Source organism: Marasmius oreades, chromosome 8, assembly GCF_018924745.1.
Source record: "Marasmius oreades isolate 03SP1 chromosome 8, whole genome shotgun sequence".
Lineage (NCBI taxonomy): Eukaryota > Fungi > Basidiomycota > Agaricomycetes > Agaricales > Marasmiaceae > Marasmius > Marasmius oreades.
The window spans coordinates 2085363-2105833 of record NC_057330.1 but is presented as its reverse complement, the minus strand read 5'-3'; the positions used below and the strand labels follow the sequence as shown (position 1 = coordinate 2105833).

At 41.4% G+C, this 20471-nt stretch overlaps 2 protein-coding genes across 2 annotated transcripts; one reads left to right on the top strand and one right to left on the bottom strand.

The window, feature by feature from the left end:
* Window positions 1-5993: 5993 nt before the first annotated feature.
* Window positions 5994-6724, bottom strand: E1B28_012623 (uncharacterized protein; the record flags this gene model as incomplete). Its single annotated transcript, XM_043157754.1, has 2 exons — window positions 5994-6317; window positions 6368-6724. 2 exons carry the CDS (start codon window positions 6722-6724, stop codon window positions 5994-5996), a joined length of 681 nt encoding a protein of 226 aa, XP_043005122.1.
* A 1644-nt stretch (window positions 6725-8368) lies between these two features.
* Window positions 8369-9725, top strand: E1B28_012622 (uncharacterized protein; the record flags this gene model as incomplete). Its single annotated transcript, XM_043157753.1, has 8 exons — window positions 8369-8456; window positions 8688-8779; window positions 8830-8946; window positions 8997-9077; window positions 9133-9258; window positions 9307-9349; window positions 9402-9484; window positions 9537-9725. 8 exons carry the CDS (start codon window positions 8369-8371, stop codon window positions 9723-9725), a joined length of 819 nt encoding a protein of 272 aa, XP_043005121.1.
* Between the last annotated feature and the right edge of the window lie 10746 nt (window positions 9726-20471).

Here is a 20471-nt window from a genome sequence, read left to right as displayed (position 1 = left end):
ACTCACCTGGATGTGCTGCAACTGGCCCTGCATATTAGTAGATAAAATTATACAAATTTTTAGTACTCGCTGTAATCTACAAAATTTATACACAATGGTTTCAAGACTCTAAGTTACACAAGAGGTATCAAGATAATGGGGTATTCAAATAAACTAGGATATTCATATTGCTACATATGTTTCATAAGAAATACAGTACTAATGGTCATTAATGCCCTTCTCGCCGCAATTTTGGGTTGAATTTTGACCAAGTGTCATGCGCAGTCTTGCTCGTAAGGCATACAACGCAATAGTCATTGGGCGAAATCTTCACTGTCTCCCACTGTTCGTGCACTTTGCCAAGCTGAGTGTCCATTGGCAATGCCCAGATATCCTCCCTGAAGGCCGTTACCTTCGTTATCACAGACCCTTCATGTTCGCCACGTAAAACAGCTATTGGGAGTTTGATCTTCGCAGTCGGACACACGGGCTCTACAACCATTTGCGACGGTATCCTCCCTTTCAACTGCTGCCAATTCACAGTCAACCATCAATTCTCCGAGTTCCCATGCCTGCAGAAGAAGACGTCGAAGACTTTTGACCCATCATACCGTCTGTCGTTCAGGTTGGGTATGCTGCTGGTCAGCTTCACTTGGAAAGATACACAGTCAGTGACATTGGGCAGCATATTGTAGAAATCGTGTTGGCTGCTATGATGGGTTCTCCACCATTTGAATCCCGGTCCTGTTCTCAAAAGCGGTGGCATTCCAATTCCCAAAGGCGGTGACGATCCAGTTCCTGAAGGTGGTGGCAGCACTTCATCTGCTTTGGGGTTCCAAACATCCATATTGGCTGACAATGTAGCAGGATCACGAGGAGGGGGAGGAGTTGATTCCCTTGGAGCCGGACAGGACTCTTTGGAGAGCACAAGTCTCACTCAACCGTTTGAGAACACCTGTGTGGAGGGACAAATGCTTTTGGCAGTCGTGCAACAAGATGGAGAGGTAGGAAGAGTCTAAAATATAAGGTTAAGACCAGTTGTATTTAGAAAACAATAACAGTATGTGCCTTGCATCTACGACATTGTCATAATCAACAATGAAGGGGGCTCCTGAAGCGTTCACAACGTTACTTCTTGCATGTACATGCAAGCCACTCGCTGTCTTCGTGGAAAAGGTACACTGGGTGCAATGTACTGTAAAACGCATGTATTATGTTAATGTTTATGGTGAATTTATTTTAATTTTTTTTACAAAAATTCTGGTGACTTATGTTAAAATTAAGCTTGTTTTATACTTTAGAATTTTTAGAATAATACTTAAAGAATTCAAACCATAGTACACATGTTTTATATTGAAGCTATAAAAAATTTACATTAAGGTTTATTCAGAAATTATGTTAAAGTCTTGAACATCAAGTATAATATAAGCAAACAAAAATTCTTGAATTGATTATAGAATAATTATGTTAATACCATTCTTCAATATAATGTTACATCAAAAATAGAATAACTCAGGTGCATTATACTATCATTATATTGCTGTAGACATTTTGTGAGAGATAACATAAGTTCAAAATACTGTATTTGAGTTATGGTAGTATTATGCTAAATTATAAGCCAGATATAAGTCTCTCAGACCATTCATCATCTCAACAGGTCATTGAAAGCAAGTTTAGTATAAATACAATATAAATTACAGATGTTTTACTTTACCGGTACAATTGAAAAAAAATGTATAATATAAGTACACTTTAGTCACTATAGATATTATAGAATGCTTATGTTAAATGGTTTCTGATTGAAGTGGAGGTTGAAATTCAATTATCTACACCAACCTATAATGTGGAGAACAAGACATACCACCTGTTGAAATTACCCTAAAAGAAATATAGCTCCTGCCTTCTATACTAGTGTTTATTGTAGTAGCCTTAGCTGTAAGTCTGCATCAATAAGCTTGCTGGTTATGATATAATGGTGCAGCAGCAACAGTGGTGAGTACTGCCAGCGTCCTATCAGCAACTGAACCCAATTTGGTGGTGAATCTTCTTGGCTTTTAAGGGCTTTTTGGGGCTTTCATCACGTTATATGACATAGTATAGCATGATATGACGTAGTTTAGTGTCATCTGACATGGTGTAGCATTATATAACATCTTACAGTGCCATATTACATAGTACATCATGTCATATGACATAGTGTAGCATGATACGATATAGTCTAATGTCATCTGACATGGTGTAGCATTCTTACAGTGCCATATTACATAGTACATCATGTCATATGATGTAGTGTAGCATGATATGATATAGTATAGTGTCATCTAACATGGTATAGCATTATATAACATCTTACAGTGCCATATTACATAGTACATCATGTCATATGACATAGTGTAGTGTAATACAACATAGTCTAGTGTCATCTGACATGGTGTAGCATTCTTACAGTGCCATATTACATAGTACATCATGTCATATGACATAGTATAGCGTGATACAACATAATATACTGTCATTTGGCATCATATAGCATTATATAAAATATACTGCCATATTATATGTTACATGTTGCAATATCATACAACCTATACATACGTAGCCAGACTTAGGGACCTGCATGGGAATGAAGAGATGTCATGAATTGTTCACTTCCCGAAGCATGTCCATCTGCAAGGAATCCCCAGAAATCGATTTTTGGGCATTCTGGGCATTCTGGGCATCTTGGGCATCTTGGGCATTCTAGAAATCTGTACTCTTCTATTTTGCACAGCCTTGCACAGTCATTCCACAGCTTTGCACAGTCATTTAACAGCTTTTCATAGTCATCCATAGTTATTCCATGGTTATTCCATGTTATTTCCTATTGGTTAGGCTCTATCCCCATGTAGGTAGCTCAGTAGTATATAAACCCCATGTATATTGGCTGAATCCCCAGCCTTATTATTTTGTACCCCTTGTTTCTAGTCTGGTTTGCTACTCTCAATAGAGTCCCTTTGTGTCAGGAGTCGATCCTTGGGTGAGGCGAGCTGACAATTGAAGGGGAAAAAGGAATGACTCCTAGGTAGGATTGACCAGACAAGAGTGAAGTTCTACTGTACACTTGGAGTACTTATATACTACACTACTTAAGGGGTAAGGAGTCGAGGGGGCAGGGGCCTCCCTATCTACGATGGTCTACGGCAATCACGAGTCAGACAGAGTGCTCAACGGTAAGGGGCCGAAGGGGTGGAAGAGAGGACGATCGCAAGGATCAAAATGATCAAGCACGAAGGCAGGAGGGGTTGTGATAACACGTGAAGTACTATGGAGGAGTACTTGGAGTACGGCGAGTTTGTGACACTTTGCTTTTTCCCTTCTTCTCTCTCAGTGTGAGTTCAGTACTACTCCATAAAGTACTACCAAGCGCTCTTCCCTGTGTCTGAGTTCTGTACTACTCTAAAAAGTACTATCTAGTATTCCCCACTGTGTGAGTTCAGTATCACTCTAAAAGATACTATCAGCACTTTCTCCAACACCTTCTTGGTGCTCTCTGTGTAAGTAATTATCTCAGAGTAACTCTTGTTGCCTCAGTGGTCCCCCTTTTGTTGTTAGTTATATTCTTGTGTGCTTGCCACATAAGCCTTAAAACCCCACTTGTTGGGTGCAGTGGTTCTAGAGTATTCAGTTCTGTTAAGACTCGTTCACTTTTCAGTGGAACACGGAGTCTCTCATTCAGGTTACTAGGGGTGATTAGGATGCAAGGTGTATGTAGCTAGAGGTTGTTATCAGGGTTGTTGTCAAGCTTGAAAGCTGGCTGTATCAAGGTTGTTCACACTGGTGGCTGTTGTAGTTAACAAAGAATATATTCAATGCACTACGAGAGGATTGGGATATTGGGATATTTAGTGAGAGTTTTACTAGGTAGGTAACAGTGGGGTAACAATGGGTAAAAAATATCGAGGTTGAGGTTTCAAGAAGAAACCTCAAAGTTTATATAGTCTACTATGTATATACTTATTTGTATACTTATTTAATGAACATGGGCTATGATATGTATTCCGAGATGAGGTGTACATTCGGCATGGGGTTCTCGGGGAATTTAATAAAGGGGTACTTGGGAAATAAGGGGTACTCGGCGAGGCTGTACAGCTGTGTGTATATGGCCGAATTGAGGGGGGATTGCTGGTAAAAATTATTGGGGGACTGTTACACTTCAGTGGCCAGAAAAGTGCATGGATCGTAACAAGTTTGTGACAAGAGACTGTTGAAACTTGTCAGTAAGTTGTTGAACATTGACTTGACAAGCAAACACATTTCAACAATATTTTCTTTAGGTGAATAATTGTCAATGTTGGAGTACCCGAGGACCTTCAACATCCTCATACAAGCTTCTCCAATATATATGACATCTCATTCAAGCATGCTCACTGGTTGCAGAGGTGACTGGGTGATGAGGGTGCTCGGGGTACTGTTGACGAGCTTGAGGCACAACACTGCATTCTAATCCTATTCAGAGGGTCTGTGAAACCCTACTCAGCACTGCAGCTATCACTAAGCCACACAAAACTTCAGATACAGATCTGCACCTCTTGATCCAAAGCTATACTAAAAACTCATTTGGCAGGGAACTATCACGCCCAATGAGATGTCAGTAGACACTAGCGGATATTATCAGACATTTTCGGACCAACTCGTGCAATTCAGACAAAATTCAGACACATTGCAACAATGATGTCATGATAACTGTGCAGTTTTTTTTTTTTTAACTTGGCACTCATTGCTCAGAGAACTTGAAAAATTATGTTTCAACTTACCATGTCAGATGACATTATACTATGTCGTATCACGCTACACTATGTCATGTGACATGATGTACTATGTAATATGGCACTGTAAGAATGCTACACCATGTCAGATGACACTAGACTATGTCATATTACACTACACTACATCATATGACATGATGTACTATGTAATATGGCACTGTAAGAATGCTACACCATGTCAGATGACATTAGACTATATCGTATCATGCTACACTATGTCATATGACATGATGTACTATGTAATATGGCACTGTAAGATGTTATATAATGCTACACCATGTCAGATGACACTAAACTACGTCATATCATGCTATACTATGTCATATAACGTGATGAAAGCCCCAAAAAGCCCTTAAAAGCCAAGAAGATTCACCACCAAATTGGGTTCAGTTGCTGATAGGACGCTGGCAGTACTCACCACTGTTGCTGCTGCACCATTATATCATAACCAGCAAGCTTATTGATGCAGACTTACAGCTAAGGCTACTACAATAAACACTAGTATAGAAGGCAGGAGCTATATTTCTTTTAGGGTAATTTCAACAGGTGGTATGTCTTGTTCTCCACATTATAGGTTGGTGTAGATAATTGAATTTCAACCTCCACTTCAATCAGAAACCATTTAACATAAGCATTCTATAATATCTATAGTGACTAAAGTGTACTTATATTATACATTTTTTTTCAATTGTACCGGTAAAGTAAAACATCTGTAATTTATATTGTATTTATACTAAACTTGCTTTCAATGACCTGTTGAGATGATGAATGGTCTGAGAGACTTATATCTGGCTTATAATTTAGCATAATACTACCATAACTCAAATACAGTATTTTGAACTTATGTTATCTCTCACAAAATGTCTACAGCAATATAATGATAGTATAATGCACCTGAGTTATTCTATTTTTGATGTAACATTATATTGAAGAATGGTATTAACATAATTATTCTATAATCAATTCAAGAATTTTTGTTTGCTTATATTATACTTGATGTTCAAGACTTTAACATAATTTCTGAATAAACCTTAATGTAAATTTTTTATAGCTTCAATATAAAACATGTGTACTATGGTTTGAATTCTTTAAGTATTATTCTAAAAATTCTAAAGTATAAAACAAGCTTAATTTTAACATAAGTCACCAGAATTTTTGTAAAAAAAATTAAAATAAATTCACCATAAACATTAACATAATACATGCGTTTTACAGTACATTGCACCCAGTGGTAACATTTAGAAGTGTATGTACACCCTTCTGGTTTCCTCTCCACATGCAGATGGTCCACCACTTCCATGGACTTGTAAAAGTCCTGGACAAAGCTAATGACTCGTTTTTGTTGTTTTCGAATTCTCGATACTGGGCAACTTCTTGGGCAATATTGTCATCAGACATCCTGGTGTATTTGCCTGCGTACTTGAAAGCTTCTACGACGGCATCTTCTGTGCATCTTGCAAGCAGAACTTCAATCTGGTCAACTCTAGGAACAGCATGTACCAGGTTGCGATGTTCTATGAGCATACCCATACCCTTTGAAGTTGGTTAATACAAAAATGAAGAGCAGTTAAATGGCAACATACGTCGTCGTCGTCCTCGTGTCCTAACCATGCATATATGTAGTTGCTCTTCATTCCGATGACAAGGCCATCTCCACCTTCTTCACCAACGTGCGGTGCGCAAACATAGTCTCCTGGCTCCCAGCACTTGTAAACTTTCCAACTGACAAACTCCTGGACTGAGGGTATCGTATCCAGCTCAACCACCACACCGTCATCTGTTACTGCAGACACCTTCCCTTTCTTCGAACCATCCCATGATTCAACTGACTCGCCCACATGAAACTCCCAACCCTCTACCCAGGGAAAGAACTCCGCTACAAGTGGGTGTTCGCTCTGGACAAAATGTCGGATGTCTAGCCAGTCGTATGGACCATTCATGACTGCCACATGCCTGGCCACAATTCTCCTGCAAACCAAGCCATGCTCGATAATAACTCTGTGTAACACCACTAAATATGGCTAGCAAACACACCTCAAGCACGAAGTGCGCAAACCAAAACCACACCAAGAAGAGTATACACAAGTGTAAGGGGTGGAGGTCGGTATTCTTAAGGCTTTAGTTTGCACTAAGAGGCACTAAGAAAGAGAGAATATAGGGATATTCGGTTTTTAAGATTCAATCAAGTTTCTATTCCTTCTTATCAAATGACAAGACAAAACACTAATTCAATATTTCAACAACAAGGATTCAACAAAGCTTTTCTCAAGACTTTGCAAAGTTCAAGTTCAAGTTCAAATTTCCAATCAAGTCCAAATGCAATTCCAATTCAATATAAGTCCAAATTGACTTCAAAATCCAAGTTCAATTCCAATAACAATCCAATCAAATCCAAATTGCAATAGGTCCAAATCAATCCAAACACAAAACACCAAACTTCAACGAAGTGAGGGGCAAAGGTAAAATCCTTGAGCTACACTAGTAGGTGAACTGCGTCTCCGCTTGTAGGCTGCTGGGGGAAATTTCCTGCTACCCTCCCTCCTTATATACACTTTTCTAAATAAAAATAATAAAATCTGAGATATGTAGTAAACTTGAGAATAATAATAAAATCCCTTTCAGTCGAACAGAAACTCGCCTAATCAGGCATAATACAAGAGATTGTGCCAGAAACCATGAATAAAATAATAAGCCAAGAATCCCCTGTCTGTATCCATGTTACGATGACAGAGCCTAGACTTCCCGAGGTCTCCGAGTTGCCCACATATCCTTGGAAACATATCTCCTATGTCACCCTCGTCCTGTTGTCCTCTAAATAAGGAAAGGAACCAGTTGCCGCTCATGACATATTTCCTGGGTTCCTGTCTTTGGTAACAACTGTCATGTCAACCTCGCGAGGTCTAGATTTCCTTTGTTTTTGGAACATTGTAATCCTTTCCTTTTTCCTATGACTTCATGGGAGCCGGATATTTCTATCCTAGATCCGCATGTAGGTCCTTTGTCCGATATATTCTTCGTTAATTCCTTTAAGTCCGAGTTGTACAACAATACTTCGTGAAGTCAAAGTAAAGTGTTCAATGAATTCCCTATGTTCGCCCCAAGCATTCCGCAAGTAAGACGAGGCCTTCTATCCAAAATACGAAGGTTTTTAAGAGGCTGCTTCTTGAGGTTTCTACCGTTTTCGAAACCTCGCGAAGTCTCTCATCTTTCTAATTCCGTACTTTTCGTACTGCTAAAGTCTCACGTAGAGGCTTGTGCTTTGACTAGTAATTCGGGCTCACCCTAGTCCTACATTCCCTTATTTTATAACTCAAATGTTATTAAAACGATTAAAATATGCATTTTAGGGTCAAATCTGATTTTCAGCGCGATATCTCCCCCCAACAAAAAGAAAGGACTGTCCCCAGTCCATTGTTGGTTTTCTGGAGTCAATCCGCAATGAAATCCCCTCATTTTGCAATGTTTTCCTGTTGGAATGGACTTTTTCAACGATATCGGCCTATGTTTTCCGCGGATTTTAGGCCCTGCATACCTATCTATCCTTTTCTGGTCGATCTTATCACTAAGATCTTTTTGCAATTCAAATGATCTGGGCCATCAAGGGTCCCAGTTCTATGAATAGCAAAATCATTTCCAAATTTGTAAATTCCCACCCCGCTACTTCCGCGAGAGGTAAGTCGAATATTTTCTAAGTTAATTCGGGTGTTCCCGAACCCCCTTTTTTTAAAGGTGTGTCCCCCTTTTGCGACTTAACCATTCTTCCTTTTTCCCTTCATCCTCTCAAGCATTTTCCTTCTCGATGTCTACTTGTCCCGGCCTTAGCGAATTCATCAACGAAGACCTAAGCGCGTTCAACAATGTGCTCTACCGTGTCCACCGGTGTTTTCAAGACACTCTGACCAGACCAGTTCAGACTGACAAAGAGCGCCAAAAGCTCATTGACCGGGCTTTCTGGAGAGTCCAAAGTCGATCAACTTCGTTCGTCTCCGCCAGTTGTAAGTCCTTATTCCTCTGTCCCTCTCAATCACTTCTAATCCTATTCTAGCCTTTGGCTCGCTTGAAGCGAGGTCGTCCAAAAGGTTCCGTCAACAAACGCAAGCTTGAAGTCGTGGTCCCAAGTCGGCCAAAGCCCCGGCCCATTCCTAAACCTGTCATTGCCAAAGTAAATATTCCTTTCTTCTAAAGGAAAGCCTTCATTAATCTTAGTTACAGACTCCTCGCGAAGTCAGCGAAAAGGTCTCTGCAACCCCGATTCCAACAGTGGAAGGTCTTCCAACGACTAGAAGTGCCGTGGTACGTGCTCTATCCGTTTCTTTTCCTTTCCTTATTAACTTTCCATTTATTATAGTCCGGTCCTTCGAAAGTCAGTGTGGTTCCGGCTAAGACACCTGCTGCCGACAAAGGTAAAGGTCGTGCTGTCTCTGCAAGCCCTCCTCCTGTCAAAAAGCCTGTACGAGGTCACCGGACTGACATGGTAAGTTTTTCGTTATCCTTATATTCTTTTGTCTTATCATATTTCCAGGAATCGCAAGCCGTCAAACACCCTTTAGCAAGAGCTGCTGTTGGTAAGTTCGAGCTTAGCTTCTCCTTTTCTATAGAGTACTAACCTTTCGTTAGAAATCCCCTATCGATTCGACGTCGAACTTGGCGAGGCTTATTCAGTTCGTGAGGTCTTGGAAAGTGGGCGCACCATGTCTGCAGTAAGTCCACTATCCCATTTAAATTGTTCCTTTTGCTCACCAATTTCCTTAGGAGCACCACATGCCTTGTCTGACTTGCGTCCTCTCAAACACGGAATGCAACTATCTAGGTAAATCCGAGAAGTGCGAGCAGTGCAAGACCCATCGCCACCTCTGCAACTGGATTTTGCCTCAAGAGCAAGCCTTCGCGCAGATGGACCGTGTCCGCGAATGGGGTGGACCCACTCCTGCACGTAAGTAATTTATTATTCCTTTCCTTTTCAAAACTAAACCTTATTTCAGACTTTCGCGAACGAATGGCCAAGCTTGTCCAGCTCCTAGAGACCCACGATTGCCTTTCCGCAACCACTCAGTCTCTCCTTGACACCATGTCTCTGGTTCGCAAGAACATCGTCGACAAGGAAGCCGAGGTCCGCAAGATCGCCGCCAACCCAAAGATCGTGCTGGAGTATCTCCAGCTTCACGCCGATGGTCTGCAACTCTCTCAAGAATCGATTCGCGGCCTTGGCTCTCTCTTCGAATGGCCCCTTGAATTCAACTTCGCCGAAGACTTTCGCGAGGTTTCGGTTCAAGGCTCCCAGACCATCTTTCGCAATTGCAAGACTCAAGAGGCGTTTTCTGTCGACCTCAGCGGTTATCCGATTCGTCGATCTGAGGTAAGCTCTAAGTTTATTTATTCCTTTCCTATTTTATTAATTGTACCCTAGCTTCCTCCTCTGCCCGAGCGTCTTACGTCACTTCCTCCCGGTGCTTTGGAGTCTGTTTTCGCCACAGTTCTGGAGGAGGACCCAGTCAATGAAGATGCCCAAGAGGACGAAGATGCGGAGGTTGACAGTACGATGTCTGTCGACCCACTCTCCCCTTCTCATCCTCTTGCTGGAATCCTCAAATGTAAGTCTCCCTCCCATTCCTTTTCTTTTCGTTCTACTAACCCAATCCTGCAAAGAGTGGCTCTAAGTCAGACTTCGCCGAGGTCTTTGGAGACCAGCGCTTCTTGGCTCTACATGGGCGTTCGGACTTTTATTACATGTTTTATGTAGTCGTGACCGTAGTATAGTGGTGTAACCACTCTAAAAGCTTTTTGTAACTCTGCCCTGCTGCTTATGCAGCTCCCAAAATACATAATATGCATTTTCCTTTCCTGTCTTGAGTGACTTAAGAAAATTCCGTAGTAACCAACTTAAGAATTGTCATACACACACCCCTGAACTGGAACTTCGCGAAGTCTCCGGAGAGGGTTCCCTAAGTTCCTTTCTTTTCCTATTTCCCGTTTCCTCTATGAGTCTAGCTATTGAGACTCTGTACGCTATGCTAGCAAAACATGAGTTCTGAAAATCTTTATTTGAATTCCCACTAACTTCGCAAAGACGTATATCCTGCCAACTTTATTCCTCCATTTGGGAGTCCTCCCTATTTTAGAGATGATTATAGAGTTGTACAACGTGCTCCGCTTTCAACAGAACAGGAGGCAGAGTTGGCCATCCAACTCCAGTTCCTAGTGGCAATCCGCCACAATGGACCCTATCTCCAGTTCCTTCATCGATTTGATCCTCTTCAAAGATGCCTCTATCCTGGTCCTCTCAATGCTCATCGCTTCCCTCCAACTTCGCGCAAAGTGTTCAATCGGTTGGGAAATGCCATGGCCCGAGTCGGGTTTTTGAAACTTGAAGTGGCTTCAATACCCGGAGCCGTTGAAGCTTGGGCATACAAAGTTAACTTCTTCCTTTCTCATGTCCCGGATTCCGTCCTTTATCTACCTGAGCATGGGTATTATGGCTTTTATTCTTTCGAACCAAATACTGCTAGGTACACTTTTCCAGGAAGTACCAATTATACTCCCGAAGATGTGAGTCTTGAATTTACTCATCTATTTCCTTAGAGGATGACAGATGGGTTTCTATGGCATATAACCAGTTATCGGCTCGCCCTAGAATTGTAGACCCTGCCTACCATCGCCTCCCTATCCTGTGTTAGAGTGTAGAAACTGTCTGTCATTTGAAATCGCGTTAAGCAACCAAAATTCCATTCCTATTCCCTACACCCTAGCTCCTATCTGTTTCATTCTTATGTTGTTGAGGTGACTTTGCGAGGTTCACGGAATTCACCTTTTGGAATCCAAAATTCAAAAATTTTCCGAAAACTCGGAGTCCTCTCCCCTCAACAAAAAGAAATGTCAACCCCCTGTTGACGTTCAAACGGTATATAAGGGTCCCTCAAAAATTTTGAGGTCCTCAGCATCCTTTCCTTTATCCTTTCTTTCAGTACTTCTTTAAATGCCTGATCCCAAAGTTCCCAACTGGTCCGGACGCGATGAATTTCTCGCCGACCAATCCGGTTTTCTCAAGCAGATGGAAGATCTTCTTGCCAGCAACAACCATATCCTCGCGGACGCCGGCGCTCGTACAATTGCCTCCCGATTGGTATGTTTTTCCCCAAATCATGGTTTTTGTATACTGACTTTATAAAGACCCCCACCTTGTCTCATTATCACTTCGCGAAGGACCCAGAGGCATTGGAATTCTTCAAGAAGTGCTTCGCTCTTCTTGAGAAGCTCCAAGCCGTTCCTGGTGTTACTCCCGTTCATTCGTATGCGTCCCATTTACAATTTCTTAATGAGGTGCAAGCTTCCATCAACGAAAAATTGCGTAAGAAAGCGACGAAGACGGTCAAACATCCTGGTCCTGTATGTTCCTTTGATTTACTATACTCTGAGCCGCTCACCATCCTTGTCTTAGAAATCTAACGAATTCATCGACTCTGATGCTGACTTGGAGATTATTATCAATGCTCCGACCTCGCTAACGGCACTAAGAACTACTACTAGGTGCAGCAAAACACACTCCAAGCACGAAGTGCGCAAAACCAAACCCAACACTAGCAATTAGCGTAGTTGATTTGTGGAGGTCGGTATCAATGGACGCTCTCAGCAAGGTTCACTGAGAACTCTAAGATAAGACTTCAAGGGTGGGGCTTTATATGGTTCAAAACAAATTCAAATTCTGTGTTCACAAGTCAAATGACAAAGGCTTTCTACGAAGTTCACTACTTCGAGGAGGTGTTCAATTCTTTCTAAGTTCAAATAGAACTATCAAATTCAATTCAAATTCGAGTCAAAGCGACTCTACAAGTTCAAGGTTTCCAAGTACCAAAGTGGCAACAAATTCAAATCAAATTCAAAGTTCAAATCCAATCTTTTCCAAATACAAACACCAACTTCGAAGAAGTGGGGCAAAGTATGAGCCAGAGTCCCCTAGTGAAAGCACTTAGGCTTCTGTCGTAGGTTACTGGGGAAAATACTGCTGCTACCATCCTCCCTTATATACGCCTTTTCGAATAAATAATAATCAAACGTCGAAGATATGGTAAAAAGTCGAAAATATAGAGAAATCCCTTTCAGAGATACCAAAGTACCCTTAATCAGGTATAGTACATGTCAATTAGATATAAAACTGTCCAGAATATAGTATTCCTTATTCCTTTTCCTCATATTTTCTTTATTCCTGTTCCGAGTCGGATATCTTTGACATTTGCATGTGGATACATCCTGACCCCTTTTTGTTTCCAAGGCGAGTCCCCATGTGCTCCCTTGTTCTCTCTTGTTCTATCCGATCTGGAATAGTCCAAAACTGTTCGATCTACATTCCAGGGATCGTTCCTATGGTTCTTTCCTGGTAGAATGTCCTTTCTGACCGGACATCGTCGACATCTGCCCCTTTTCTTGTTTCCAGCTGTAAGTTACAGCCACCGGCATTGTTTCTGTTCCTTAAGTCCGAAGTGGACTTTAGATAGTTACATCCGTCCGATTGTTACTTCCAGATATACTTCTAAGAGTTGTTTCCGTCTTTTCAACCAATATCGAAGAAATCAATAAATTGATAGTAAAATCAAGTGTCCCCATGTTTGCTACAGGTAATTGCGAGTGAGACGAGGCCTATCCAAATAAACGAAGGTTTTTAAAGGCTGCTTCATCAGTTCCTACAGGTTTCGGAACGTCGAAGACTCTCATCTATAGGGTGTTTCGTACTTTCTGTACTTCGGATAACCCGCAAATAGACCCGTGCTTTGACTAGCAGCTTGGGCTTGCTCTAATCCTCATATTATGTTCCCATTTTGATTATATTATATATAAAAATGTTAAAAATGCGTTTATTTAGGTACTAGTAGATTATATCCGCGATATCGCGAGCTAAAGTAAGTTTCTTGTCGAAACTTACCAAATCCTATCCTGACCATTGATAGTCTGAAGGTCTCAGTAGTTCCATGCATGCAGCTCCAAAGAACAAGGAAGGTAAACCTCCTGCCAAAGAAGGTTCCAAGACCAAGACCATTCAACAGTTATCTCTTCCCAAGTTCAAGAAGGTAAATTCTTTTTCTACCTCGCGAAGTTAGTAAAATAACCGTCCTGTCTCAGTCCGCACCCAAAGGCATTTCAGTTCCACCTTCCAATGTTCACAAGAGGGTCCGAATGACCACTCCAGTAGTTGACACCACTGAAGAGACTTCTGGTAAGACCATTTTCCATGTCAAAATTCGGTCATCTTAATTCCTTTCCTAGAAGAACTCCGACTTCGCGAAGAAGGACACGCTCGAGTTATCCACATTGCTGGGCTGCTGCCTTTCGCCAACTTGTCCACCTATAATCCAGAACAACTCCTTTCTGTAGCTAACTTCCTCAAGACCGAAATCGTCACTCTCCAGCACACTATCTTGCATGCTCATAGCCAGTACAAGGCTAGCCTTGCTCAGCTTGACGACATCAATCGCCAACGCCTCGCGAAGTTAGGTATTGACAATACCATGGATATTGATGCCAGTGAAGAGCCCCTCAAAGGCAAAGTAGCAGTCAGGCAACCTCAGGCTGGTCCCTCCAGTTATGTTTCCGCTTAAATCCTTAGTCTTTTCCTTTTAATTCCTTTTCTAAATACAAAAAACCCATAAAATAGTTGGACATTTTTGTACTAGCTTAGATTGTGCTGGTGCACTATCCAGATATGATCCGTTTGTTGATCCCATCCATGTTTTCTAAGTTTCCTCCACTTCGGCGAAGTCATTTAAGTCTTCGTTTTTCCATAAGTTTGGGACTTTCTCAAAGATATAATCCTTATCTGGACCATAGTCCACTTCTTCATCATCATCAACAAGTTCATCCAACTTGTCCTTTGACATTTGAATAAGTTTCTCAATATCCTTTGGCAATTCAATAGGTTGGTAACGCGCAACATGTGGCAGGACTCTGAAAGCGCCAAACTTTCCACGCATTAGCGTACCATCCATCTCAGCCAAAATATACGATCCTCCCTTAGTTCTTCTAATCACAATACATGGACCAAAATACCTTGGGAACATTTTCCTGTCTAAGTTTTTCTCTATCTGAGTATTCCGAACTTGTACCAATGTTCCTGGCTTAAAATCATATGGCTTAATGGTATGCATATAATCTCGTTCGAATTTCCTCAGGTTTTTCCTTTTATTTTCTGTTATCCTCTCGACCATTTCCTGAACATGAGTACGATGCTTCGCGAGTGCTTGCGCTCGATACCCAATAAGTTCTTCCCTGGTCCAAATCCTTTCCGGTGTTTTCACTAACCAAGTCGCTTCAACGAGGTCAAGTGGAAGTATAGGTTCCGCTCCCAATACAAAGAAGTATGGCGAACAACCTATGGTTTTCCTAGTGGTAATTCTATCTGCCCATAAAATGTGCTTCAAGAAGTAAAACCAATGATGAAGATTTCCGCTGGTAGCCTTCGCTAAGGCTTGCCACAAATCAAAATGCGCTCTTTCGATTTTTCCGTTGGCTTGAGAGTTATACGGCGAAATTCTAATTCCTCAAATTCTGTATTTATCCCTCAACCAATTCGCTAAGGCAATCATCTGAGGAGCGTTATCTGTAACAATTTCTTCAGGCATTCCCCATCTGCACAAAATATCATCGAAGAACCATTCTGCAAGTTGTCTCGTATTTTCGTTAGCAATGGCCCTTGCTTCAGACCAATTTGACAAAGCGCAACGCCCGTGTACGACGTTTTTGCAACCTCTGCTAGCTGATGTCATTTTTATGACATCGATATGAATTTTTTGGAATAGAGAGGGTGTGTGCGTAAGGACAGGCGGAATTCTTAAAAGATCCAACCGACGATCCTGACAAGGTTTGCAAGACTTAACAAACCAATCGACATCTTCTTCGAAATGTGGCCACCAAAACCGTTTTTCAATTAAGGCCTTAGTAGCAAACATTCCTTTATGTCCAAGGTTGTCATGAGCTGCCATTAACATCCACATCCTCTTTTCCTTAGGTACAAATAACCTATGATTACCAGAATCATCCAAAGATTTACAATACAATCTTCCTTCATCATCTAAGAAGAACTTCATCGCTCTCCTCACGAAGTTGGTCCTTTCTGAGCTACTCATTGACGAAGTTATCTCTGAGTCTGAATCTCTCAACCAATCAATAATCCTTGGTATTTCCTTATCCTGTTTCAATCCTTCTGAACTTCGGTGAAGTTCATCATATGGGTGGTTTTTCGACCAATCCACATCAATTTCCGGTGGGATAACTAACACTTCTTTAAGTGAAAAGCTATTCGCTATTTTTCCTTTCTTGAAATGCGCAGACTCGAAATAATATTTCCATAATCTGTCTTCATCGCGAACTTCTTGAAGATCATCTTCAAAGTCCTCTACACACTTCGCTAATTCTGAAGTATTAATAACTTCCTGCAAATATCCTGATCTAGGATCAATATTATCTTTGAAAATCTCGAAATCAAAGGGAGACTCAGTCTCTCCTTCTCCCATCCGAAATTTTACCGGTTTTCCGTCATCTTCTACTAAGAATTCTTCCCAACCTTCTGGGCGCTCAGTAGATCCACCACCAGGAGGTGGTCTTGACAATCCATCAGGTCCATGAACTAGACCTTTAATATGAACTAAGGTAAATTTCCAAAGTCTTATTTCCTCTATCCAACGGTTAATACTAGCATTTGGGCCACTGCTGGGATTGTCCAACATTCCCTTAATATAACTAGCATCCGTTTCAACCGTTAAATTCCTGCAACCAAAGGTCTGATATTTGGTAGCTCTAAGCGCCATCATCAAACCATACAGTTCTCTCTTTGGTTGGGAAAACCTAGCTTCCCTCTCATTGAGAGTAATTGAGCCAAAATAATTAAAGAACTTCCTCTTAGGATTTTCCTCATCTACTTGATACAAATAAAATCCCACAGCATGCCATGAAGTATCCACTGCTAGAGTGATTCCACTTGGGTTCAGATAGTCAATTGGTCTAAGAGCAGGAGCATTCTTAATAGCATCTTGTATTTTGCGAACTGCAACAATCTGTTCTTCACCAATGACAAATGGCACATTTGCCGCTGTCAGCCTTGTCAGAGGCCTAGTGATCCTTGCATAGTCTTTAATAAACATCCGCATCTGTCCAGCAGTGCCTAAGAAAGACTTAATATGCATTTTATTTTCGAAGTTAGCTGGATCCCAAGACAAGATCACATTTGCCAACTTCTCTACAGGTTTTTCTCCTTCATAGGAAACTCTATGTCCCACAACTAATCCTTCAGACACACACAAGAATGCTTTTGGTCCTGAAAAGGTCCCTCCAACATACTTCATGCGCTGTACTATGCGGTTAACATTTTGAAAGTGTTCCCATACAAATTTTCTAATTCCTTTGTTTTCTGGTATAGTTTCATAAGAACCATCTTCTGTCTCATATCTAGTTGGTGGTCCTCTAATAGGGACATCATCAATATATGGTCTGGTTACATGAGGAATTTCATCCCTAAAGATATATGAAACATCTTCATGAAAGATGGGAACAGAGTTAGTCCAACCCATTGGCAATTTAACCAACCGATATGGACCAAACGGAGTCTGGAACGTAGTATAGTCCCTAGACTTCTCATCTATAAGCCTTTCATCATATCCCACCCAAATATCCAACATGCCTAAACATGCCCTTCCTGAAAAGCTAGAAGCAATTTCTGCAGTTCCAGGCGGAATTCCTGAGTGCTGAATCGTAACTCGGTTCAAAGCTTCTAAACTATGAACTAAGCGGAGACTTTTTCCATCTTTCTTTAACACCATAAACCATCTAGAACGATAGGACGAAGTTGTCGGTTCATAAACTCCAGCCGCAATTTTATCCTTTAAAATGTTACACACTTCCTCATAAATACCTGGTGGTATAGGAATATTCCTTTCTACCCAAGGGGTATGAGGTAAGACAGGGAATTTCACAGGAGGGAAGAAGTCGGTTCTAAAATTTCCTCCTTCTTCTGCCGTCCACGCGAAGCCCTTTTCCTGAACATTCATGAAGTGATGCAACAATTTCCTTTCCTCTGGCCACAAGAATTCTTCGGAATGATTTTTGTCAATTCCTTCTTTCCTTTCCAAAGTGTATCTTTCCCCTGGAATAAACTCAGGTGGATGTTTCGACAATTCGGGAAGTTCCGCAAGCGGATCGCCTGTAATATTCCTTTGAACTCGGAATTCTTCCAGCATGGATGCAAGTTGAGGTCTAACCTTCAAATGCACCGGTTTGTATTTCCCATAGACTGAAGCGTGTCCTGAGACTTGTTGAGAATACATTTTTACTATGTTCTTCTCATCAACTTCAACTTCGGCAAAGTTGCCAGATCCGTGAGAATTCGAAATTCCACGTTCTAAGTCTATATTATCCCGCCAAACACTATAAACGGCGTATCCATTCTCTTCCTGTGCACTCTGAAAACACTCTATTTTCTGAGCGACTTTTCTGTCTTCGAAATTAGCTTTATTAGCCAACACGAAAGCTTCTGCCAGTTCTTCCACTTCAAAGTGTTGACCATCTGGCAATTTATATCCTTGTATTTCTATGTTTTTATCCTCGGTAAATATCAAACTAACAGCAACCTCTCCTTGATCTTCCAACAATTCCTCAAGGTTTACTGAAAATTTAATGTATCCGATTTTTCCTCGTTTTTATATTCCTTCCTTGACTTCGCGGACTCAGCATCTTCCGATCTTAACACCGGATTCCTGACTTTCGGACGGATTCGTTTCCCACCGCCTCTAGGATAAGTAGGAATAGTACATTTCACACCTGTATTAGGACAAGTGGCAATGATATGCTGATCCCCATCCTCGAAGTTCTCTACACTTGAGTTAGTCAAAACATCGAATGGACGTCCCAATAAAACTTGATACGGTGCATTATCAACTACATGAAGTTGAAGATAAACGGTTATTTCGCTGAACTTGGAAGGTACATTTCTCGCTAACCCTTTAGTTCTTTGAAGCTGGCCGTTTGCCGACTGCATCAATATATTAGACTCTGGGTCCCATGTTAGACCAAGTCCAACAGCCACAACTGTGTCGATTGCGACTATCTGCGATCCTCCGTTTGTGACGGCTTCTACTTCTTCCTTTGAACCGTTGATCTCCGGAAAAATACACCTGAGGGTGTCCATCACATGCGCGACTATCACCACTTTCTTTCCTTCTCCTGGAGGAAGGTCACTGATATCTTGATCAACACTGTCCTTATGCACCACTGAGCCTTCTTTTAGATGGCCTTGAGGTTCCTCTAGAACTTCGAAAGTCTGTGCGACTTCAACGTCCTCGATATCAATAAATTCGGTATCCTCGCCGAAGTCTGGTAAAATGTCTCGTATGACATTTTCCGTTGACTTAGCCTCATTGAAGAAAGCTTTCGCATTTCTTCTTAGAAGCCTACGGTTCCTTATTTTCCTCATCAATGTCTTCTGTAATTCCGGTGATGCTTTAATAGCATGTTCTGCCGAAATTTCAACTTCCTGTCGCAAAATCCTTTCAGCAATATCATCTACTGCCTTCTGTTTTATGGATTTCCAGTCGTCATCAGACAAAGATTCCTTTGGCTTTACAGCCTTCCTTATTTCTTCCGATCGTTTAGAAACTACCCTTTCCTTTGAAGACTTAACCTCGCGAGGTTCATCTTTCCTAGGTAGAGCATAATCTATTGGCTGGTAAATTCGTTCAACCGGTTCTAAGCGATCAAATGGTCTATCCTGAGGAATTTCTTCTTCCGAAATTTCCTCTATCCTTGTCTGTACTGAAGACTTCGGCGAAGTTGCCGTATCTTCCGTAATTATTTCCTCCTCAGTTCTCATCTGAGGAATTTTATAGTACTTCGATCTATCAAAATTTTTTAGGTGCCGAAATTACAACTTCCGGTCTTAATTTCCTTTTAGGCTCCTCCAGGGTCTTTTGGGTATCCGGGGCTCTAGAGTTTCTGCCCTCTTTATTTTGCCCTTTCATCGGATCTCCTAGTTTTTTGACCCTCCCAACTTCTTCATAAGAACCGCTAAAGCATGGGATTCATCTTCCCCAATTTCCTTAAGCGTTTGTTCCAACGCTAAGTGGAAATTGTTTACCACCGGCGGCTCCTCTTCTACTTTGTACAACATACTCTGAGCTGCTACAGAATTCGTTGCCATCCATCCCTTTTCCTTGGCAATGGCTAACACCCTTTCCGCACGCGTAGGACCTGGTTCACCGAACCTCACGAAGGGAAGTCAGCTACCATCCTTCAACTCAATTCTTCCTTCAGCATTCCTTTTCAGAATTCCATCTTCAAGCATCTTCACTTGCTCTGGACAGTCCCTCGCAGTATGTCCTTCTTTAGTACAAAACCAGCACTGAAGATCATCAAGCCAATTTGACTTCGCCAAAGTCTCGTTAGTGTTGCGCTGCCTATCCGGCCTATCGTAAGATCGTTGATACTGGTTCCCATTATTTTGGTTACCGTTATTTGCACCAACTTTCACCAACTTCATGACTTCGAGAAGTAACCGATTTGTATTTTCGGTTGCTTTACTCTGCTCGGAAACTTGATGTCCAAGTTCGCGAAGTTTCACATTGTATGTGTCCATCGACACTGATACTTTGTGCTCCCATTCATCCTTTATTTTCCTTTCCTGAGTCTCCGGAATTGGAGGGCGAAGATACTGAT